Source organism: Anguilla rostrata, chromosome 6 (assembly GCF_018555375.3).
Source record: "Anguilla rostrata isolate EN2019 chromosome 6, ASM1855537v3, whole genome shotgun sequence".
Taxonomy (NCBI): domain Eukaryota; kingdom Metazoa; phylum Chordata; class Actinopteri; order Anguilliformes; family Anguillidae; genus Anguilla; species Anguilla rostrata.
This window is the reverse complement of record NC_057938.1, coordinates 52,256,331-52,280,765: the sequence shown is the minus strand read 5'-3', so window position 1 is coordinate 52,280,765 and position 24,435 is coordinate 52,256,331. Positions and strand designations below refer to the sequence as shown.

General features: G+C 51.7%; 1 protein-coding gene across 8 annotated transcripts in view; it reads left to right on the top strand.

The window, feature by feature from the left end:
- Window positions 1-24,435, top strand: part of sash1a (SAM and SH3 domain containing 1a) — a 310,513-nt gene that overhangs the window by 244,543 nt on the left and 41,535 nt on the right. For all 8 annotated transcript variants that reach the window (XM_064340471.1, XM_064340469.1, XM_064340464.1 and 5 more), the window contains exons 2-4: window positions 7,733-7,861; window positions 20,018-20,068; window positions 20,248-20,297. In XM_064340471.1, the coding sequence (XP_064196541.1) occupies window positions 7,733-7,861; window positions 20,018-20,068; window positions 20,248-20,297 (230 nt within the window). The remainder of the gene's footprint in view (window positions 1-7,732; window positions 7,862-20,017; window positions 20,069-20,247; window positions 20,298-24,435) is intronic.

Genomic DNA, 24,435 nt, shown 5'->3' with positions numbered 1-24,435 from the left:
TGCGGCTGTATTTCTGCACCTCCCCAAACACAGAAGGGGGTGTGCGTGACACACCTGAGCTCCACCCAGGTCTCATTGTGAAGCAGTGTTTTATTTCATTCACCTCCCCCTACAGCCCCACCTCCTCTACCTCCTCATTCACCTCCTCCTCCACCCCCACTTCCTCATTCACCTCCACCCCCACCTCCTCCTCCACCCCACCTCCTCATTCACCTCCTCCTCCACCCCCACTTCCTCATTCACCTCCACCCCCACCTCCTCCTCCACCCCACCTCCTCATTCACCTCCTCCTCCACCCCACCTCTTCATTCACCTCCTCCTCCACCCCCACCTCCTCCTCCAGCTGTTGCTGCCACAGGCTCCTACAGCAGCTGCCTATGTAGGTCAGCTCCTTCGTTTACGGGCGTGATTTTACGCTCAGCGCTTAACGATTTAACCGCATATCTGAATGGCTGACTGTGTGTCGTACTGTACTTGCGCACAGGGCGCATGAAAGGAGGTCTGTCATCCCCTTATGGGGGGAGGGGGGCGGGGGGGATGACTTCTACAAAATAACCTGGGGTGCTTTTTTTTTTTTAAAACATGGCGGGTAGGTTGGGGAGGGCGTAATAATATATGTCGGTCAGTGAGTGACACGCTGTGGCAGTTTTTGAGCGATGGAGCTGAGTGTCATCGCGGCTGCTGCCTTTTGATTGGTGTGTGCGTCAGCGCCCCCCCTCCCCCCCGCCCCCCCCGAAGGCTTGACTTTGCGTTTGAGCCTTAAAGCCGCTGGCTGGAGCGGCTTGTGACAGCCGGATTAGATCACATCGCGGCTCTCTGGGCCAAGGCTAGAGGCTGTCCAAATCGGTGGGGAGGTGCTGCATAGTTTGGGACGAGGGAAGGGTGGGGGTGGGGTGGGGGGAGGGGTGGGGGGTGAAAATGACTCAATCGTGCCCTGAGTCCTTCCAGCCCTGCCACTGTGTGCAAACAGCAGGCGTCTCATAAAGGAGGGCTCAGAGTCCCCACTAAGGAGGGCTCGAACTGAGTCCCCACTAAGGAGGGCTCGAACTGAGTCCCCACTAAGGAGGGCTCGAAGATCCCACTAAGAGGCTAACTGATCCCCACTAGGCCCAGTCTCTTTACTGTGACTTTGGTGCCCCCCTCCCTCCAAACTCACCCTGCCCCCCCCCCACTTCTCTTCTTTCTGCCCTGTGGATTTCCTCAGGAAGCTGCCCATAACCTCTCACCCCCCCCCCACAAAAACACACAAACACATCGCACACATACATACATATGCGCATACATACACATACAAGCACACGCACACAATGCACACATAAAGACTAAGACGCACACGCCACACACATACATACACACACACATATGCATGCATGTATGCACGCACGAACACACACACACAAACACACTGTCTTCCCCTTCTTTCTATGACTAGTCCAGGGCAGGTCTTCTCCATACTTTACCTCATTCTTCTTCTTCTTCTTCTTCCTGTATGATTCACTGGCAGAGATCAGGACAGGAAGCTGACCTTCGGAGGTTTTTTTGCTTTATTGGATCTCAGTAGGCCTGGCCTTGTACCAGAGCCCAACATGAGCAGGAGTACAGGAAAGAGTGGGAATGATGGATGGATGGATGGACAGAGGGAGGGGGAGGGGAAGGATATTTTCTTATTCTTTTACGGTAAAGGTTGCGACGGGACCCCCCCCCCCCCCCCCCCCTTCCTCGTGACCCAAGCAAGCCAGGTCTCACGTCTCACGTCTCGGGTCTTCGCGGTCACGTGACTCTCGCATTGTCCAAGCGCAGCAGGAAGAGCGGGGATCGACCAATCGGTCTCCGGCGCGCTCGGAGCGCCCCGGACGGCGGTGTCGTTTCTCTCCCGCGGCCGATAATGATGTCATCACTCACGGCTTTGTTAGCCCGGGCTTACATCACAAACCTCTGGTTTCAGGCCTTTGAGCAGCCCCCCCTTTCAGCTAATTCACCGCCCGGTCGGCCATTGTTATCTGTGTCATGCGGTTCTTCCTCCCTGGTGACGGTATATGGTTACTGGTTTGTTACCCAGTCTGTCCCGGGACAGTGATGAAGCACTGCAGTGCTTCTTTTTTTAAGGTTTTATTTCTTTCTCTAGCACATATCTGCTGCGCATTATATTGCAAGCATGTGATATTGAACAATATTGTGATATTGAGCAGACCATGGAAAAGGTTTCCAAGGGTTCTATCCAGATCCTATTCCAACATTATCCAGCCTTTTGTCTTTGTCTTTTTTTTTTTTTTTTTGATTGGCAAGGTTATTGAGTTTCAGCAAACACTTTGGAAATCTCTTTCCTCTTTTTGGCAGTGCAAACTCCACCTCATTTTCTGGAATTGATGGCGTTTCATGAAATCGAAAACAAGGTTTTTTTTTTTTCATGTTTCGTATAACGCAATGTTTTGTGATATTTCGTAATATTGGACAAGAGCGTGACAACATGAATGCCTTGCCACCTGATTTTCCTAGTCTCTTCTTTCGTGTCATTGTGAATGTCATTTCACCTTTCCCCATGCCTTTTCTAGTCACGTTTTTTGGGGAAAACCCCAGCGTGCTGGCACACGTCGCGTCTCCTCGTATGATTGCAAACAGGCCCTTGAGCGCCGTAATGCTGATATAATCCAGCGAATCTGTGGCCACACAAAAAACGCCCTCGAGTTTAAATGCCAGCTGGGTAAATCGGGACTCTTTAAAAAAAAAAAAAAAAAAATTCCAATCTCAGGAAACTGCTCTCCGTAGATTGCGCGGTTTGAACAATTCCCTTCCAGCGTTGCCGAGTCAGCACAATGAGGGCTCGCATGGATAAATGGGGTCAGCCTGTTTTGGTTGGATGCAGGATGAGGTCAGAGGGGGGGTTTTTTCCCCTCCTCCCCCGACGTTGGTCCTGGTAGAGATTGTTAAAAGCGGTGCACCGTGCCGCGCCTGTACGCGATTGTAATCCGCTCCGCGTTGCGTGAGACCCAGAACCCAGACACCCTTTCAGATAACAAACTCCAGTCTGTTTTTTCCCCGGTTGCCACAGCCATGATGTGAGGACTCTGTCTGATGATGTGAAGCGCTGCATTCAGCTTAATGTGCTGGAATCTGAAGAGCGCCCCCTGCTGTAAGGTTGAGGAGAACGGTCAGGTGTGACCTGGGACCGGGGCTCCTGCGTTTTCTGGACCAAGGGGGGTGGGTTGGGGGGGGGGGGGCGGGGTTAGAAGCACGGCGCGGTCGCTTTGAGCGTAATCCGCTTTTCCAGTGACCTACGATTAACCCAACTAACTATCTAAACGGCCCCAGAGGTGGTCTTGGGTCTGTTCCTGTTGTCCCGATTCATCAAGTCATTTTGAGTCGGTGATAAATAAGTAAATCCGCTATAGATAATTAAACAAGCCAAGGAGAGAGAGACAGCCGAGATGCTGGCCTCTCAGCGCTCAGTGCTTGGCCTGAAGTTATGCCCTGTCAGTGTTGGGCTGATTGCTGGCGTTCTTTTACTGAACCAGGAATAAACACGGCACACATTATGTCACATTTAGCAGATGCTCCTATCCATCTGCGACTTACAGAGCTTTTTTTACACAGCATTTGCATTGCATCCATTTATACAGCTGGATATATACTGAAGCAATGCGGGTTAAGCATCTTGCTCAAGGGTACAAAGTCAGCGCCCCGGGAATCGAACCTGTGACCTTTTAGGTTACGAGACCAGCTCCTCACCCATTATCCTGCATAGTGAGATGTGTGTGTGCTTGGTGACCTTGGGTCCCAGGGGACTGGCCTGTGGAGAGATTAAACGGTAGCCTGCCGCCGGTTTTCCCACTGGTACCGCGTATCGTAATGCCTCTGCTGAACCGCTCGGCGCGGGTCGCGCCCCTCGAGAGCTCGGAAGCACCCGGCTTTTTCGGAATTGCCGGAATGCATCAGTTAATGGGTCTTCGCCGAGGTCTGTTACGCAGGGGGTAGAGGTCAGCGGAAATCGGCGCGGGGTGGGGGGGGGGTGGGGGGTGAAGGGGGGGCAGTGGGAGGGGGGACGTCGGGGCGACAGGATTCCTCCCAGGCAGCTGCATGAGCCCCTGCTTCTCACTGTCAGGACCCCCCCCCCCAAGTCCAGAGTGCATCTGCCTTTCCTTTGGGGGAGAACACGGGGTCACCTCTGCCGGTCAGAGTCAGAAAAGGCATAATGGCCTTTTTTGTTTAGTGCCTCTGTCCAGATGATGAAGTTTTCAAACCCGGATGCGTTCGTGCCCACATTCCTCACGGAATATGTTGGGCTCGTGTTTTTAAGAAGTGCCTCGAGATCTAGAATCAGGATTTCCCCCTGTCCAAATCCTAACCGTATCCGTTATGAGAGAAACGGACAAAACAGATCCTGGATCAGCCCTTCTGGCCGGGGAAGTTTTCTGAACATGGGGCTGTTTGGTTTCAGCCTTCCAGCCAGTTCATCGCTTGGACATCGCTTATCTGTGTCATGCGGTAACTCTCCCTTGTGACCGTGTGTTGATTACCGTTTCGCGAACACGGACTGGGGTCCTGGAATTGTCCGGATTCTGCGGGAAAATCTGTCCCTTGTGTCGCGTACCACAGCGAGCGGTCCTCGTTATTGGTCACGCAGATAGGGGGGCCCTCTGCGATTTTGGGGGTGCGCGAGGCCCGTCGAGAGCCAGGAAATAGCTGAGGGGTGATGTCCGTGGCTCGTGAGATTTGGTTCTGGACGTGGGGGAATGTTGGACGGTCACACCTACTCCGCTCGTGATGTTTCCCAAACTCCCCGAGTGTCGCAAGTCTCGTAAGCTCGGAATGTTTCCCTTCGCTCACGAGAGCCGGGAGGACGGCTGGATTCCGCCGCTGGCCTGTTTATCGTGGCCTCGAGGGCCGCGCCGATCTCGACAAACACGAACCTCGCGGTCGCATTCTTCTCGTATCGCCACGGAAACCGCTTAACGGCGATTGGAAGCTTTTTTTTTACGGCGAACGACCCTGGCGTCCTGTGAGGAACATCACATCGAGACGCATTCCGCGGATTTCTGGGGAGGACGAAGCGTGTTTTTCGGAGGTGGGGGGGGGGGGAGGATCGGACGAATTCCAGCGCTGTTCGATGCGGAGGTCAGTTGCCGGTTGACATGTCAGGCGTTTGCTGAAAACTTGCACGTGCAGAATTCCTTCGCAGCTGAGTTTTATGGGGACTCCTCTCATCTGCACTCCCTCCAGATGTTCGGTCCCCGCGACCCCCCCCCCCACCCCCCCCATTCCCTTCCCCCCTCTCCGGACAATAGTCCACAAATCTCCCCTTTGCCAGCAGCCCTGTGGGCCTTTTGTTTTGACCCCCATTCCTACCCTCCCGGCCCCATCATTTTTTACCCGCCCCGATGTGGCAGTCGGCGTTTTTGGAGAGGCGATCTGTCAGGCGCGCAGCTGTAGCCGCTAGCCTCCGGAGCTCTGCCCTGCTGTTGCATCATGACAGGCCTTTCTCTCCTGCGGCAGAGAGAGATCTCGGGTATTTTTAACCCTTTAAGCTGTGAGGTCACAAAAAAAAATACGCGACTAGAATGTTCTTAACCGGACATTCTAATGCTGATGTAACAATCACTGCTGGTCCTGGAAAGCAGCAGAGTTCTAGAACACTAGAATGTTCCGAAAATCCTACACTTCAAAGGGTTAATGTGCTGGCCTCCTCTTGAGGGCCAGGTGCAGAGGCGGTTGGTGGCCATGTGCTGTGTGACCACTCGGGCCCCACACAGCGGAAGCTTCTGGATTCCCCTCTCCTGTCAGCAATGTGGAAATACAGCCACATCAGAGATCTGCTTTCTTGGGCCGCTTGGGTGGCTCGTCCTGTCGACAATCGATCCCACAGGCTAGCCCCTTCTGTTGGTTAGTCTGGCTCCAAAAGGCCCACTGCGGCAGGTTGGGATTCCCCGTGCGATAATCATTCCTTTTACATGACATGCGCTTAGCAGAAGCTCTCATCCAGAGTGACTTACAATGTAAGAGAGCATGAGCGCAATCCACCTGCTATGGGAACAGCTGTGGCAGACCTGGCTAAGGACATTCCCAGACCAGTGAGTGTATGTGTAGCATCGCTGAAGCGCTGAATGTGAGTTGACAATCCCAAACTAGGACTGTGACATAAATTGTGAAATTGTGTGAAAATGCATAGAGAAATATTCAGTACAGCAAAAAAAAAAGGGTATAGTCATGACTGAGAACTGAACGCGTTCCTCAGGAATGTTCCTCTGGTCGTTATGACAACTAATGCTGTGGGGTGGGGAGGTGGGGGGAGGGGGGGCTCAGCGGGTGAGGTGGGCAGGATGCTGAAGCCAATGGGGTCCAGCTCTCGACCGAGGTCATCTGTACACCCCCCCTTCCATTGGGATCTTTTAGGTTTTCCCAAACCGAATCTGGAATGTGCAAAAACAATTCACCCGCGTGACCTTGGTAATGTGCACCGGGGGAATTTCAGAAATCCCAAAACTTTGAACATTTGTGAGGTTTTTTTCGCCTCTGAGTAGGCTACTGGTGTCAGTGATGTGGGTCAAGTATGCATCTGGGAAGCACAACAGAATGATTTTTTGACTCCAGCCTTTTACATTAATGATGACCAACACTTGGCAGACTCACTACTCTCTTAAGACTGTACTAATCTAACATGAATGAGTGAATTTTCAGGTTTTCATGTTTGTGCTTTTTTTTTTGTTGCCATCAGTCGATTATGGGGTTTGGGAGGGAGACAGGATTTGGGAGAGAGGGGTGGGGTTTTTGCAGGCTTCTGCGAGAGAGGATTTGTGCTGTCTGGTCATGCATGAGCTCAGTGCCGAGGAGGAGGATGAGGAGGCGGAGGAGGAGACCGCAGTAGACTTTAAATCACCACTGGTGTGAGGGTCACAGTCATAGCTGCAGAAATAGAACTTAATCAATGGTCATCTGCAGGAACAGATGAGTCTGCAGACTTTGGAGGGTGAAATATTACGCATTCTTCTCCTGTCTGATCCATTTGATTGGTGTGTGTGTGCGTGTGTGTGTGTGCTATGTGTGTGTGTGTGTGTGTGTGTGTGTGTTTGTGTGTGGTGTGCGTGTGCGTGGCGTGGCGTGCTGCAGTGTGGTGCTGGGTGTGTGTGTGTGTGTGTGTATGCGTGCATGCTCTAACTTAACCAAGACCACCTCTTATGCGACCTTTAAGTTTGAGGAACCAGGGTTCCTTCGAGTAGCACAATGGCAGGAACTCTGGCGTGAGCCTGCCCTTTGGACCGAAAAACAACGTTCCGGAATGTCCTTTCTCAGGACACCGAGAAAAAAAAAAGTAGGATTTTTTTGACTGTTGGTCAAAAAAAAAAAAAGTGTGATCTTTGCTGTGTCCAACCAACCTGCTCCACCCTGGCTCAGAATCCAGAATCCATGAATAGCTGAATCCCCCCCCCCACATCCTGCCTATAGATGTAGCTGGATCAGGCCCTGTTCCGTCCTCCCCCCCCCCCTTCCAGCTCACGGGGGAAGTTGTATAATGGTGGAAGGAGTGAGGCTTGTAACCGTGAAAGGTCCGGTCTCGATCCCGCAGTGGACACTGCCTGTACCCTTGTTAGTCAATGGTACTCGCCTGCGTGTGTTATACCTCATGTATCCAGCGTATAAATGGATACAATGTAAAAAAAAAGTTGTATAAGTCACTCTGGATAAGATAATAAGCCTATAAAGTAATGTAATGTAATCTCCCTCTCTCTCTCTCCCACAGGATGGTTCTCTGGGCAACATTGATGACCTGGCCCAGGAGTACTCAGAGTATTACAACACCTGCTTCAGCGACGTCAGCGACAGGATGGAGGAGCTCCGCAAGCGCAGGGTGTCTCAGGACATGGACACGGTAAGACCCGCCCCACCCCCTCACAGGCCCCTCCCACATCACCCTACAGGCCCCACCCACAACTCACATGCCCCTCCCCCCTGCTCTGGAACTGACTATGTGTTCCTTTGTGGAGACTGTTTTACACATGAATACGTACGTACAGAAATGCACAAAGATGTTTTGGTTGGTTCCTCTATCCTCTCCCGATGCCTTTTCCTTCCGTGCATTATGTGCTGTTTCGAAGATCGGGACCAGGATCTCTCAGAACATACATGGCTTTGCTGGGATTTTGCATGCGGCCGCTTTCTAAAGGAGATTTACCCCCCCCCCCCCCCACCCACCCACCCATCTCTCTCACAGGAAAAACAGAGCATTGGTATTCCGGGGGGTTTCAGGCGGGATGTAGGGTAGTGGGGCACCAAGGGTTGCCGAGTAACCAGGAGAGTTATGAGAGAATGCAGTGGGTATGTAAGGAGAGCTCCTCCTTCCACCCGCACAGCCGGAAGGAGGGGGTGGGTGGGAAATTAATTCCTTTTTCATCTGCGTTCAGTATGCTGCACAGCGCATTTGTGCAGCCTGTTGAAATGGTGGTTTTATTTGGGAGTGCTTGAAAACACACAATGGGTTGTTCTGATGATGAGAGAAAAACTCCTAAAAAACAAGTCCAGGCTTACTGAAGCTTTTTGGTATGCGCAAATGGTTCTTGTACACGCAAGCCACTATCTGGGCAAATTAAATCAGTGGAACAAAAAGTTTTTGGTTTTGGTTTTGGTTTTTTGTTTTGCTGGGGCTGATATCTTTTGCACATGGTAAAAGATATAGCTAATCTGGCCCTTAGATGTGCTCATCATTACCCTTTAAGGTCACAAATATGTGATTAGAATGTTCTTAACCCGTTAAGGTGCCAGTTCATTCTAACCGATTAGAATGCTTTTCACTGAACATTCTAATGCTGATGTAACAATCACTACTGATAATAATTGAAAGCAATGGAGTTCTAGAACACTGACTTCGAATTTTGGGGGGAAACAAACAGTTTAAAAAAAAAAAAAGAAGCTTACTCTTCAAAGGGTTAACTGAACATTCCTAACGCTGACGTAAAAAAATCGCTACTGGTAATTTAAAGCGACGGACTTAGACCGTTTAAGAAAGTTCCAAACGAACGTACTCTTCTAAGGGTTAAGCAGAACGGTTCCCTTCTGTCTGTGTTCCTAATGAGAAGCAGGCGTCTTCCAGCCTGTGGAAGCCTTGAAGCCCCAGTGCAGCGTCCACCTCCGAACTCCTTCATACCAGGGTTATGCCTCCTGTTTGTGCCAGAGCCCTGCCTTTATAAAGTCACACTCATCCACCTCTCTTAGTGCTAACCCTTCAGCTGCAATGCCTTACTAGGAAGAACTGCATGTTTCGCATGTGTTTCTGTAAATTGCAAATTGGGGGGAAAACCCTTCGGAAAGTTCACAATTTTAACAGTCGATACTCACTTCTGATGAAAACCGTTCACTGTTTTTCCACGATTTATCTGATTTATTTTTCACGCAAGCAAAAGATTAGTCTTCCGAAGGTTTCAAAGAGGACCTAGCTGCCCTAATACTTACGTGTTTAATAGTCTGATTTAATAATAATGGAATGTATTTGTGTGTTTGAAATATCCATCTTCTGGCCGGCTCCGTAACATGAGAGAATTGGAGCCGGAAAAGGAGGCAGCGTTCCAAGAATTCCGAGAATTTATGGAGCTTTTTTATTTTTTTTATCTTGATCTGATCTTGGATCAAGGAAATTTTAGTGGAAAAACCTGAGGTGCACATGTGACACCAGAAGAGACAGCTGCTGCCGCTGCCGCGCAGCTCGACGGAGAAACAGGAAGGGCCTCGCGTTCGGGGGGGTGGTGTTTACACACAGCCCTCGCAGCTCGGCGGGGGGATGCGGACGGAAGCGAATATGAACGCCACGAACACAAATCTTCGTTCCGCTTGAGGATTTCTGCGCGGGTTTTTTAAACGATTATGTGCATTCGCGAGCGTAGAAATGAGAAGCGCCTTCTCGATTTAACTCATTTAAGCCTTGGAGTCTTACCGCGATCTTACCGCGATCTTCAGACCTGCTTGCACGTGAATGCTTTCGATAGAGAGGCCCCCGTTAAAGTTGTTTCTATTGCACACGCTGATTGGGAACAAAATTACAGAAGAAGTGTGCAATCATGCCAACAAAAAAATAAAAAATAAATAAAAATAAGGCCTGAGAAGGATTCGTACAGAGCAGAGACGCACGGCTCGGCTGTGCGGTAATGTCACTGCGCGCTGAGCTTCTGCTTTGGGACGTCAGCCGCCGTTTGAATGGCACGCTGTAAATGGCGTGTTTTTATTTTTTGCGGTCGCACCGTCGCATTAGCGGTAATCCCCGCATGCTGCGGAGAGGCATAACCGTAATGGTTTAGACCCGTTTTTTTCGCCTCGCGGGGGACCAACCTGAGCGTGTCCGGGCTCATCGCTCCAGCTAGCAGATGAGCGATGCGTTCGGCGACACAGTGGGCGTTGGGGGAAGAAGGAAGGAAGGAAGGAAGGAAGGAAGGAAGATGGAGGCATTAGCAGGATGGTGTGTTAAGCGTTCCAGGCTCCAGTTAACCCTTTGAAGAGCGGGTTTTTTGGAATGTTTTTAAATTCTAAGTCGGTGTTCTAGAACTCCGCTGCCTTCAGTTACCAGTAGCGACTGTTACATCGGCGTTAGAATGTTCCGTTGAGAATATCCAAATGTAATTATGCTAAAAGACCAATTAATAAGGGCGAGGTTTGAGTGGCAGGTGGTGGGGTGCCATTGTGGAGTTAACTGTCCTCCCTTACGCTTCTCTTTCCTGGCTCGCTGCCACACACGTAGGCCCCCTCCTATCAGCAATGAGGTCACAGTAGCTCCCGGGGCGACCTCTGACCCTGAGGCATGTGACCCAGTGGCAGAGGTCGCGGGTCATGCCCGCGGAAGCCCTTCCGTCCTTTCACCGGCGAGGGGGAGGTCGCGGTCCGCGTGATTCAGACACAGGGTCAGTTGCCGTTGGCACTGCTGGAAAAGGGGCGGGGCCTAATTGAACCCTGTTGTGGTTGGTGTCGGCCCGTTGGCCGGGGCTGCGCATATTTGTGCTGTGGTATCCGTGGCGAGGGCTCTGTGTGGTCCAGCAGAAAAGCTGCTTCAGTGGTAGTGTGATGCTGGTTTGGGACTCAGCGAGTCCCAACCAGAACAGAGTATTTCTGGGCATAGGATTGGCTGTTACTATTTTTCAATGTGAGAAATATCTTTCTGCCTTAGATGCGTTTGATGTGGAGAAACCTCTAAATCTCTAAATGCATGTTTGGGCTGAACAAAAATCCGGTTTAGGTTATTATTTTTTTTTTTTAAACTTCCCCAGACTCTTTGCAGATCTGTTTTTCTTTTGCAGTGTAGTTAATGACTTTTAGTGGCTCACTCTGGTTAATGCTTACTGCTTTTTTTCCCCTTCTCTTGCGGTTTTCGTTTATTATTGACCACTCAAGTGCGACCAAACTGTTTGGGAAGTCACTGCGATGGTTGTCACAGAGCCTGTTTCCTGTGCTCTGTTTGCTTAATTATTTTCTTTGTCCTTGTTTGTTTCAACAACTGTAAGGGCAGACAAGGGGTTAAGTCAACACCCCGCCGCCCCCCCCCCCCGCCCCACAGGAGAATGCCTGAAGAGGGGGTGGGGGCCAGTAAGGGGAGGGGGTTAACTCTACGCTGCAGAGGGTTGCTCCAGCTTGAACATTTGCTCCAGCTAGTAAATTGAAGTCCTCCCGCTGCACTGCCCCCCAAAGAAGACCGTGTCCACTTTCCACCAGTGTGGGATTTAATAAACTGAGCAGGACTACAACTCCCATGAGCGGCAGTGCTTGCCGATCTCCATTCAACAAGTGGCAGTTGAAGAATTTGAATACGCTCAACAGACCATCACCATCTTTGGTTTTAGAACCTTAAAAGACCAGGTCAGACGCTGGTCAGGTTTAAAAAATGATGACGTGAGATCTGAGATGTCGACGAGACATTCTGGTTGTGTTGGACAAGAGCGGACTCCGTCAGCGCTGCTCACGGCAGAATTGTTTTGCAGAATAACACGTGTTCGGCCCTCTTTCGGTCAGATGTGGCATGCTCACGGTGGAATGGAAGCAGCACTTGCTGAGCGGATAATCCGATTTTTAAGATTCAGTGAGAAACCTAGCCGTGATTATGGTTCAGTGCCCTGCAGGCTTCGCGAGACAGGGCGCTGGCAGCTTGGGTTCTCTGAAGATGAAAACAGACACATGCACATGTGTTTATGTGATGAGTAGCAGGAGGATTAGTTTCTCCAGAACTGAGTCAATTTTCCAGAGAATCGAAGGGAACTCGACCAGCAACAGCCAAAAAAAAGAGATGTCATCTTGTATTTTTCTCCCCACATTTGAAAATATTTTGAACATGTTTTTCTGTCAGATTATGATGGAAATGATTTGGTTCAGCATTTCGTTTCAGTATTAAACCGAAGGAAACGTTTGCACTTTGCATGGTAGCCGATGCTTATGCAAATGACACATCTGTGGGATTCATCCTCCTGAATTGTGGTCAGGAGAATGTATCGCATGTTTTAAAAACACATGGAAAATTGTAGTATTTCTCTAAAATATACTTACTTTATACATACTTTATTATAATAATGTTCTTATGAATGTTCTTTTTCATGAAGTTCATGTCTATATTTGCTTATTCGTTTTTCAGTAGAGGTTTATTTTCATTCGTTTCAATCATTTCACCAAAAAATGTTTTTAAAAAATGTGATTTGTTTTCCCTCCCGAATCTTTTTTTTTTCGTATTGACAGGTGCAGTTGGCATGCACTTCAAAACATAACGCTTTGTGTTGTTAAAATGATTAACAGATCATATCAAAGAGAATCTCTCTATTCAGGCTATGCTGCCAAGCGCTGTTTATTTCTTTATGCTAATGCCGCGCGTGCACCTTCCTCGCACTTGTTCGACCTCATTTCAGTTCAGAAGTCGAGTTCAGACTCGCTCCGTGTGCCTGCTTAGCGATCGGAATGCCGTTTTTTTTGGCGACGTTAAAAAAAAAAAAAATGATTAAGTGGGTCAGTTTTTTTTTTTGTGCGGGTGAGTTTCTGCACGCTGAGCCTTGGAAGAATTCCCCCCGGTCGCCTCTTCTCCGGGCCTCTTGTCGGTCGAGAGGTCGTACGGATCGCGGCGGGACGCAGCTGCGATTTCGGGGACTTGCGTGGGCGGTGTGCGTAGCGCACCCAGGCCGCTGCCTCCTCAGACGACGGGCCCCACGCGTGAGCTCGCACACACTCACACACACTCACACACACTCACACACACTCACAGACACACACACTCACACTCATTCGGACACACCACACACACACACACTCATGCTCACACACACACACACACACACACACACTCATTCAGACACACACACACACACACACACACAATCACACGCACACTCACACTCGCACACAGACACACACACACACTCGACACACACACACACACACTCAGTCACTCACACACACACACACACACACACACACACTCAGTCACTCACACACACACACACACACACTCGCACACACTCACACACACACACACACACTCGCACACACAACACACACACACTCAGACCACACACACACACACACACTCAGTTACTCACACACACCTCACACACACACACACCATCACCACTCACACACACACACACACACCACACAACACACACTACTACACTCATTCGCACTACCACACACACACACTCATGCTCACACACACACACACACACACACACTCACACTGGCCTGGCCTTTCTGGAAAGCCAGTCGGTCGAGATGGTAATGGCTTCCACGTTGCCATGGCGCGTCTCCGGCATCGCAACGCTAGCTGGCAGGACCGGCCGTTCCTGACGGTTGAGATGAAGAGGAAACCCAGCCCTGTGTCACCCGCTCGCCCACCGCACCAGTCAGGAAGGGCCAGTCCTGCAGGCTGCTCTCTCTCTCTCACTCTCATTCCATCGTTCTCTCTCTCTCTTCCTCTTTCCTAACCTTCACTCACCCTGTCACTTGTTCCCCTTCCTATCTCATTGCTTCTCTATCTCTCATTCTCTCTTTCTCTTACTCCCTCTCCCTCATTATTTCTCCCTCCCTACCTGAACTCTCTCCCTCTATCTTGCTCCCCCCCGTCTCTGTCATCTCATTCCCTCTCTCACTCCCCCCACACTTTCTGCAGCAGATGCAGAATCGGTCAGCCCCTCTGTGTCACACGTCCACACCCAAGAGGACCCGCCTGCTCTTCCAATCAGCGGCCCGCTTCAAAGGCGTGGCCCGATTCCCCCCCCAAAAAACGATGCCGCTGCCCTCCCCCTCCCCCCCATCCCTTCCTGTGTGTTCACCCCAGTCTTCAGGCGTTGCAGTTTCTCTCTCTCTCTCTCTCTCTCTCTCCCTCTGCTCTTAATTTCCATGCAGGCTAGGCCAGCGCTCGCTCGCTCGCTCGCTCGCTCGCCCCACGCTTGTTTATTTAGAGTCTGTGGAAAGTTCCGGTCCACGTTCCCGTGCGGTAAATGCTTCCATTTTGTGCTGAATGTTTAAGCAGAACTGGCAACTTTTCTTTTCCTTTTTTCTCCTTCCCTTCTTCCAACCCTTCCACTCCCATTGTGGGTATTTATGGCTGGTACATAAATGTTGAATTTGGGCTTTTTTCATCCTCTTTTTCCCCTCTCTCGTTTTACTTCTAAAGAAGCGGTGTTTCTGAGGGTTGCGCTGGGTGATTTTATGGCAGAACGCTGTGGGCAGGGAGCCGGGCCCAGTTTGCACCCGCCTTTCATTCTGCTCCAGACTGCAGAGTCCGCTCAAGAGCCGGCCATGTGCTGGCCATCTGATGAGAGATAAACACTCTCTCTCTCTATATCTCTATCTCTCTCTCTCTCTCTTTCTCTTTCGCACACTCTTTCTCTCCCTCTTTCACTCTGTATCCCTCTCTCTCACTCGCTCTCTCTCTCTCACTCTGTATCCCTCACTCTTTCTCTCTCACTCTCTCCCCCTGTATCCCTCTCTCTCTCATTCTCTTCTCTCTCCTCTCTCTCTCTCTCTTTCTTTATAGCTCACTCTCTCTCTCCCTCTTTCACTGTGTATCTGTCACTCTCTCCTCTGTGTATCTCTCTCTCCTCTCTCACACGCTCTCTCTCTCTCACTCTCTCCTCTCTGTGTGTCTCTCTCTCTCTCACACGCTCTCTCTCTCTCACTCTCTCCTCTCTGTGTGTCTCTCTCTCTCTCACACGCTCTCTCTCTCTCACTCTCTCCTCTCTCTCTCACACGCTCTCTCTCTCCTCTCTGTGTCTCTTCTCTCTCTCTCTCTCTCTGGGAATGACACATCGTGATCCTCATTAGCTGAAACGTTCGTTGCTCTTCTTCTTTCTTCTTTCTTCTCTTTTCCCTTTTCGGAGGAATGCGTCTTAATTCCATAACGAGCGCTGCAGGGTGCGTGAGCGTGGAAGTCACGCGCGAGCCGCGACCGGACTGCAGACGCTCGGTCGGAACGCCGCGGGGCCGGCCTCGGAGCGCTTCATTGGCTCAGAAGCTCGCTGTGAAGGCCTCGCGGCCTGCTGCCTTTGTGATCCTGCTTCCGTGCCGACGGGGAGTCTCTCTCTCCCTCTCTCGCTCTCTTCTCTCTCTCTCTCTCTCTCTCTCTCTCTCTCTCTCTCTCTCTCTCTCTCTCTCTCTCTCTCTCTCTCTCCCTCTCCCTCTCCCTCTCCCTCTCTGTGATTTCGGACAGCAGAAGTCTTTATATTTTCCAACCGACGCCAGTCCAACGTCTCGCACGCTCAGCTTCGCTAGTCATTCCGGCTGAAATGACCGTTTCTGAATCTGTGGTGGCTTATTGAAGCTCGCGTGCCACCATCTTTTTTTTGGAGGGGGGGGGGGGGGAGAGAGGGGGGGGCTTGGTACATTTCTTTTAAGAAAATGAGTAAAAAGAACACATTCTATTTTTTAACATCTCTCTGTTTGTGAGCGTTGGATACCATGGAGACAGAGGATGGACAGATAAAGACTTTGTTCTCTGCAGCGGAGGAACGCGGGAAGCATTAGCGATGCTCGGAGAAAGAGAGAGAGAGCGAGAGAGCGCAGTACCCCTGCCGTGCTTCGGGGGGCGCTCTGCTCTGTTGTCCAGGCTCGATGCCGGCGGGGGTTTTGGTAGCAAGCCTAGATAAAGTATCACAGAAAAACAGGCGGCGAAGCTTCAGGCGAGATCAGAGGACGGGCAAATCAAAGGACGCCCGCACCTTGATCTGAAATTCATTTTCTACCTGACGGCACGTATCGGGTCCTAATGATGCATCCCCAGCGTTCAGAGGCCCTGCTTTTCCCTGCAGATGAAAGGGTGCTTATCATGCCCGTCGTGCGGTGGCTCGGATAAACCATCATGCCTTTAAGGCTCTGAGATTAAATCTGGGCCTGGTTTCGGTTGGTTTTCTTTCAGTACTTTTTGCTAAATTTGTGACTTTTTTCTGGGAATCTCCTAATTCCCTTGGATGGATGTTCTGTTCAGCGACAGCCTCTGATATACTGCTGTAAAAAAAAAAGAAAGAAAAAAACTCTTTATAAACTCTTCCGGACTTTTCCAAGATGCGCAGATGCGTACAGACCGCTCAGCTCAGGCCCAGTGCAGGAGCGCAGGCGCTATACGCTCTCTGATGGCCGCCGTGTAGCGAGCGCTCGTCCGTTCAGCCTGTCGTCACGGCGACGCGCGTGTGGCCTGACTCGGTTTTTAAAAAAAAAAGATTTTCGACGTGCGAGTGGAGGCCGAAGTTGAGGCGTGCGGTCGCGGACGCGCGGCTCACGCTAATCGGTGACACGCTAAGCCTCGCACGCCCGCGATCTCGTGCGGCGGGGAGGATGAGGATGATGAGCCCTTCGCCCCTTCGCGTGAGGTAAACTAAAACCACTAAAGCAGTTCACACCCCCCCCCCCCCCCCAAGTGCAGACAGCTGCCATGGAAACGCTGACACGCTCGAATTCTTACACCCGCCCCGTGGCGGCAGGGTGTGCAACGGGCAGCTCTGCGGTCGATGGTAACCATGGCGATAATGAATCATGGGGTGATTATGCCGCACGGCGCCCGGCGCGGTGATAAACTGCATCCGTTTTGCACCTGAACGTTCACCCCCGCGTCGGCCGAGGAGCATTCGAGGGGGATTTATTTCACCGGCTAGCGACCCTTGGGGATGATTGTAAATGTCCAGATTGATGGGGCCATTTTAGGAATTTTTGCCGGGACACAAGGGAACCCTCCAGTCCTTTCTGCAAGTGCAGAGGGAAGTGGGTCAGGACCTTGGTATGGGATGTGGTCTCCTATAGCACAGTGTCCCCATCGCTGCAGTGGGGGGGTTGGCTTTCCCAGGCCTAACAGCTAATTACTGACCAATCCCTGCTCCAGCTTGGCTTCAGCTCTCAGGCAGGTGAACGCTAACAGGGTTGATACGACTATAGCTTGTCTTCCACTGATCCGTGTTCAGCTGAACCCAGTCTCTGATCCGGTCCAATCCAGTTTAGTGTTGAGGGCTTGAGCTGATTCTGGGTCAGTTTTGGCAGCTCTAATGTGTCTCACGCCCAGCCCTTCCTCTGGCCTTGTGTCTTTTTCTGCACTTCCAGAGGGAAATTATTTACTTTCCCACCCCCCCTGGCTTGGCTGCCCCCCCCCCCCTTCGTTTGGGGTCGCTCGGCTATGGAAGATCATGACTCGCCCTCGGTGTGGTCTTTTAGCAATGCTTCCCAGTGCCTGCCTTGCCCCCCCCCCCCCCCCCCATACGTCCAGCATGTTTAAAACTCCCAACATCCTGCAGGCCAGACTCTGAATTGTGTGGCTCTATGGCCTGTGGTAAGCATGGTTCTCATCATGTGATCAGTGCCTGTCAATGGCACTTGAGGCTTGATTGGCTGTGCAAAGACAGAAGAGGAACTGCATTTCGAAACTCCACAGTAGACGGTTTCTATTTTTTCCCACTGAAAGAACATTTCCAGCATAATTAAAAAAAGAAAGCAGACGTCCGTTTATAGTTTTGCTGAAGTGTGCTGTTTTGAAGCCAGCCAAAATTTGATGCACAAAAACCGAAAGCAAAAATTATTTGCTTGATGAGAATGGGAAATTCTATCCAAATAAATACTGGAGATGTGGTGAGACGTTAAGAGAATTGAAACCCGACATTCTGTGGTTATTCCTGTATTAGGAAGTCGGGCATTGAGTCTGCAGTAATATTGAGAGGTAAAATGGGAACTTGTGGGCCGGTGGTTAGAACGGTCGCCCGAGAACCTTTACGGTGTCAAAACCGGCGGCCCGTGGGCTGCCGGGTGGCTCGTCCTACGGTCTCTCGAGTCGATGGCAGCTAGTTAGAGGAGGTCACAGCGATCTGTGAGTTCCGTTCTACATAGACACGGTCTGGAGCTTGTTGACACCGTAGCTAGCAGGCCTGTTATGAGCACCACAGCGCTGTCTGTCGCTAGCAGCCCTGTCTATAATCACCATTCGCTTGGGCCAAAGTGAGAGGATGCCTGTTTTTTTTTTCTTCGTTTTTTTTAAACCATTATTTAACCAGGAAACCCCCCCATTGAGATTGAAATCTCTTCTGCAAGGGGGACCTGACGTGAAGCACAAAGTTACCCGACAAGACTTACACCTAACAAAATGTACAAACATTGGGGAACGAGACAGAGTGTAACAATAATTAAAAGTACAGAAGAGGCTAAGAGCAGGAGCATACTTCGGTCACAGTGTCATTGCGCTGGAGTGATGGAGCGATGGCTTATTGCCGGCTGCGCATACACGTACGCCTCTGATGCAGTGACTGCGCAGCTGGGCTGCAGTGTGAGGAAAAGCAGCTGCCGACTGCACTGTGGCCTTGTGAATCGACGGAGGAGGTTGCAGAAACGAAACTGGCCTAGAAACTCCCTTTGGGGTCTGCTGTTTCCACACAGCGAGAATGAAATCGGGGCTTAAAAAAAGTCAATTAAAAGCAAAACTGCCATTCGAGGTTGGAATAATGGAAATAACTGTGTGATGCAAGTCTTTCTAAATGTCACATGGTTGTTTCCAGCTTTATTAATATAAAAGGGATTTGCTCTGTTTTTAATAAGCAGCGCGTTTAATAAGCAGGAAAAATGCATAAGATTTATTAGCAGTCAACATTCAAATCATTTCCAAGGCTGCTGAAATTAATACATGGAAAGGCTTTGTATATTAGCATGCTAATCTTTAATCATAAGTCCATGTTGTTTTTGTAGGGTGGAGATAATAATGAGCATGTTCAAATACCACTCTGGACATTTCAGTGTGTTCCAGCCAAACTTTCTTTGGTTAAATCAGGCTGTACTATTCAGTCGATCTTCATTGGTCTTGTAGTCCATGGCACAGATAAAATACGCACCTCGTGAATAAACTGCTGCAAAATGAATCGTCAAATTATTCCCTCAACACCCCCCGTCCCCCCACCCCCACCCTGCCTCCATCCCAAACCGGAATTCCCAGCTCGGAATTCCGACTCCACCAGGAAAGCAACGACAACCTGGAAAACGTCTCAGGCCCGGGAACGCCGAAGGAGAAGATGCTAAAAGCAGGCCCTGGATCCCGTTAAAGCGGAAAAGGGGGGGCCGCTCCGCTGTCTTCGGTCTGTTTCGTTACGCGTTCCAGGCCTTCCTGCAGCCTCTGATTACGCCAGTGTTCTGACAGACGGCAGGGACGGCTCCTTCTGCCGCCTCTCTTAGGGGAGGTCGAGGGGCCTTGGTGGGATCGTGAACGCGGGTGTCACTCTTAAATCTTGCGAGAACGACGCGGCGGCTGAGCGTTCGCACCCCGGCACGTATTAAAGTATTTATAGCGTCTGAGGAATGATGTCACCCATTGTTTGCGGACGTGGGTAAGATTCCTGTGCTGCTGCACTTCGCTTTTTCGCAGAACCGGTCCGGCGGGTTGGTGGCGGCTGGCAAGCGCCGGAGGGATTGTTTTGAGCCCCGTCGGGCGTGGCCGAGGCACGGTGCACGTGCGGGGGTCACGTGCACCGCGCCTCGCCCGTTTTTCCTAACCGTCTTTTCGAAGGCGTGTTTTGTAACCTCTTTTTGTCTCTCTCTCTCTGTTTCTCTCTCTCAGGAAAAAGCTGATGCAAGCCTCACCTCCCTGCAGCTGCGGTCAGAGATTCAGGTGAGCGACGGCGGCCTGGGGAATTCTGGGATTGTGGTGGTGGGGTGGCGGGGGGGGTAGTCTGGTGGCGCGGGGGTCAGTTGTGCGCCAAATGGCGTGCTGGGGAATTCTGGGATTGTGTGTGGAGGGGGAGGGTCACTAGTGCGGCAGACTGACCGCAGTACCTCTTTTGTCCACAGGAGTCGCTGGGGTTCAGCAGCGCCGTGTCCACGCCGGAGGCCGAGAGGAAGTAAGCCCCTCATTTCGTTATTAGCCGCCGTACCGCCGCCGACTGACCCCGTCCCTTTAGAGCAGTGGTACCCACCCCTGGTCCTGGAGATCTACCCTCCTGTAGGGTTTCAACCATAATTTGGCACGCTTTGAATTAGCAGCTCAACAAGATCTCTAGAGATCTTTGCTTTTTTAGGGTTAGAGTGAAAACCGACGGGACTGTACATCTTCAGGAGGAGGTTTGGTTACCACTGCTTTTGAGCATCAACGCGGTGACTTTTGAGGCAAAGTCGTAATCGGGGCATTTCTGGCCCACAGTCCGAGCAGTGAGCCAGGTTGAGTCAATGAGTCACCTTGTGGTGTCCGGTTGTCCTACAACGAATGAATCAGTCGTTGAATCTGATGCACACAACAGGGTGGAAGGCCATAGCCGTTAGTAAGCTAGCTTCCTCTCTACGTGAGTGACCTGCTTTTAGTTGTGCGTTTGATTCTTGTAATCTGTCCTCGTGGGGACCGCTCAGCCAGACAAGGGGAAGCATGTTTCAGTCACAGACTCTTCTCCGGACGCGCCCCCTTCCCCCCGACGTGAGTCAGCCCCTCCGAACCTGTCCCTCGTCCTTCACCTCTCACCCCTCAGCTCCGTCCCACGTAAGCCCTGTCCGCCCCCCCCCCCCCCGCCCCCAGTTTTTAACCCACGTTATTGTCCTGTCGGATGAGCCGTGACTAAAGCGCAGGTCACCCCCCCCCCCCCCTCGGAGCCCCCGCCCGCCACATCTGCCGGCGGGACAGCGGATACCCAGCTCCGCGCTTCCCGCCGGCCCTCGCCGAGGGGAGATTCGGCAGGTCCCGGCTTCCTTCCTTCCGCCCATTGTGCTCCCCGGCCCGCCAGAGATGGGGCCGTGCGATTAGGGAGCCGGGCGGGGCGGAGAGAGAGAGAGAGAGAGAGAGAGGGGGGGGGGAACGTGCGGGTCCGAGCAGGGAGCAGAGAGGGGAACGTGAGATTAGGGAGCCGGCGGGCGGAGAGGAGAGAGAGAGAGAGAGGGGGGGGCGGAACGTGCGGGCCCGAGCGGGAAGCAGAGAGGGGAACGTGAGATTAGGTGGAGCGGGGAGAGAGAGAGAGAGAGAGAGAGAGAGAGAGAGAGAGGGGGGAACGTGCGTGTCTGAGCAGGGAGGACCCGTTCAGAGTTTACTCACCTCTCCATGAGCCACTTCCCCAAAACCCTGACCCAAATGATTAAGCGCTATGACGAGCTGTTGCTTTCATTTCTAATACCTTCAAACAGGAAAAATCCAACCTTAGTTGAAGATTTCATACGCACGTTTCTGTGTTTGGATCTGTATAAAATGGCATTTAACCCTAAGATGTGTGAGATCACAAATACGTGATCATAATGTTCTTGGCTGAACATTCCAATGTTCTAGAACGCTGACTTGGAATTAGAAAAAACAAAATGATTCTGAAACCTGCTCTTCAAAGGGTTAAAAGCTTTGACTCCAGGGGGCTAAAGAGCTCACACAGTGACCGTGTACTTTATCAGCTGTAAGCATGGAGGGCATGCGAGCGTGTGAGGTGGGGGGGGGGCGGGGTGAGGAGCACACCCAGCTTCAAACGCATTCCGCACCGCACGCTCTGTCATCGACGCACACCGCGGGACAATGGGCTGCCTGAAATTACCCAGAATTCCTGCACGGCTGCCCCTCGTTTGGAAGGAAGTCGGGCCAGCCCCGATAATGCCAGCCTTCCAGGGCTGATGACAGAAAGTTGAGTGATTGAGGGAAGGGGGGGCCCTTGGGGGTGGGGGGGGGGCGCAGCGGTGGCATAGAGTTCTACAGCAGGAGCAGATTAAGACCCCGCTCGGTAAGCGGTAACCTACATCTGACGATTGTCCACGGTCAGCGAAATCACACTGTCCCAACGAGATTAGCCCCCCTTTTATTTATTTTTTTACAGAAGCATCCATTGTGGTGTGAGGTGGTGTGACTCACATCACCAGAAGTGAGCGTGTGAGCGATTCATCCGTTTTCGCTGCGGCGGCCATGTTGTGTTCCGGCTCTGGGGTCACGCAGCTCACAGACAGACGCTTTGGGGCCGGGGGCCCTGTGGGCTGACCTGAGAGAGGCCTCCTGATGCTCCGCTCTGGAGCCTGAGTAGAACTCAGCGAGGAACAGAACGAACAGGCTAACGCGCCGCGTGAGAAGCAGACGCATTTCCTGCCTTGTGCGAAGTTGCGTCAATGTCAGAAAGTGGAAACGGACGTAAATCTGCGCACGGAGGTGTTCTGGTCCGGGACGCTTGACGTGAAATTACCGGACACGGCCGGTACACGCCTCTGGACTCGCCGCGAAATCTCAGCGCGGGGAAAATCCGCAAATTAATCGGGAACATCCGAGTCCAGAATTCCCCGATCACAGGCGTGTCTCGGGAGTGTGCGGATCCTGCAGGTTTTCTGCAGACGTTTCTGCAAATGCACGTGTTGCTGTCGACACGGGGAAGCCACCGCTCACCATCAGCACACCCCAAATTCCACCGAAACGTAACCGGTAGGATTAGGTCCTTCCAGAAGCTGGAATGCAGTGTTGGTGAGGGCAAAGAGGTGTCGAGTGGTGACCGAGGACAGGGTGTGGAGTGTGTGCTTTAGTTCCCTGAATATGGCACACCCGCCTAAGTAGGGAAGGCGTGTCTGTTGAGAGATTGTGCTTTCCTGAACATTATGAAGAACGCGCACTCTTTATTCTATACAAAGGGCTGAGGCAGCTTACTGACACACCTGTGGAAGTCCATGTCACACACACTGCAATTTAAAACGAACATTCATACCTCGTATTTGAACATGTTAAGCCAGAGGTGCACAACTTGGTCTGCGTGATGCTTTTTGTTAAAAACCAGTTCCTTTAGTTTTAGTTTCCCAACAGCTCTATAGACTACACCGGTTCATTCCTGTACTTGAGCGCAGTTACAATCATTAGGATACGCTTGCAGTCTGCGGCTGTGGGTGGTGCTTACACAGATGTGAGATCAAGGTATGATTGAGGTAATTAACCCTTTGAATTGTAGGTATTTTGGAATGTTCTCTCAGAGTTCTGTGCCAGTGTTCTGGAACTCCATTGAACTCGATCGCTTTCATTCACCAGCAGTGATTGTTGCATCAGCATTGGAATGTTCAGTTAAGAACATTCTAATGGCATATCTGTGATCTCACGCCTTAAAGGCATAAGAGCGGAGTTTGGCACAGAGTCCTGAAACGGGCTGGCCCTCGTTGTGACCCCCCTGCGTTTGAGCGGGATCTTGGGGAAGAGGCGACTCTCAGAGTGTCCTCTGACAGATTGGCTCATTAGGGGGGTGTAGGGGGGTGTAGGGTTTCGTGAGTTTGGGAGCAGCTACTCTGAGGCGCGTGTCCTCAATGCCCCTGTGAATGGGGGCTGGCTCACTTGCGTTTCGGGGGAGGAAATCTCTCCCCCCCCCCTCCCCCCCCCAACTCAGCCGCAGCCACCTTGACCCACCGTGGGCGGGGTCATCCTGCTGTCCTTCCTTTGGGGGCTGCCCCCCTGCCCCCTCTCCTGTTTTCACGGGCCCTCTGAGGACATGGCAGATATCCTCACGCCAGGTGCTGAACCAAAACCATAACAACCCCCCCTCTCCCCCCCTCCCCCTCCCCCTCCACCCACCATCCCCCAAGCTCTTATGCCAGAAGCAGCATGTGCTGTGTGATCCCTCCGCCCCCCCCCCCTCCCCCTCCACCCATCAGCACTTCTAATTTCTCACACAGGAACTGGGAGGTGGGGGGAGGGGGGAGGGGGGGGCTAGCTTGTGGTTGCATGCATCTGGTTTGGAAATCTGACATAAAGCTCTGGAGAGAGAGAGGTCCACTGTCAGAGAGAGAGAGAGAGAGAGACGGAATGAGAGAGAGATGAGGAGAATACAAGAGATAGTGTGTGAGCGAGAGAGAGAGTGAGAATGTGAGAGAGATGGGCATTGCACGTGAAATGGTGTGAGAGAGGGGGAAGGAGAGAGAGAGGGGGGGGATGACAGTTTGTGAGCGTGAGAGAATGAGAGACAGAGGAAGGGAGGGAGGCATGGAGGGTGGGATCGAGTAAAGGAGAGAGAGAGAGGGAACAGGATAGAGAGGGAAGGAGAGACGAAGAGAGGGGGAGGGAGT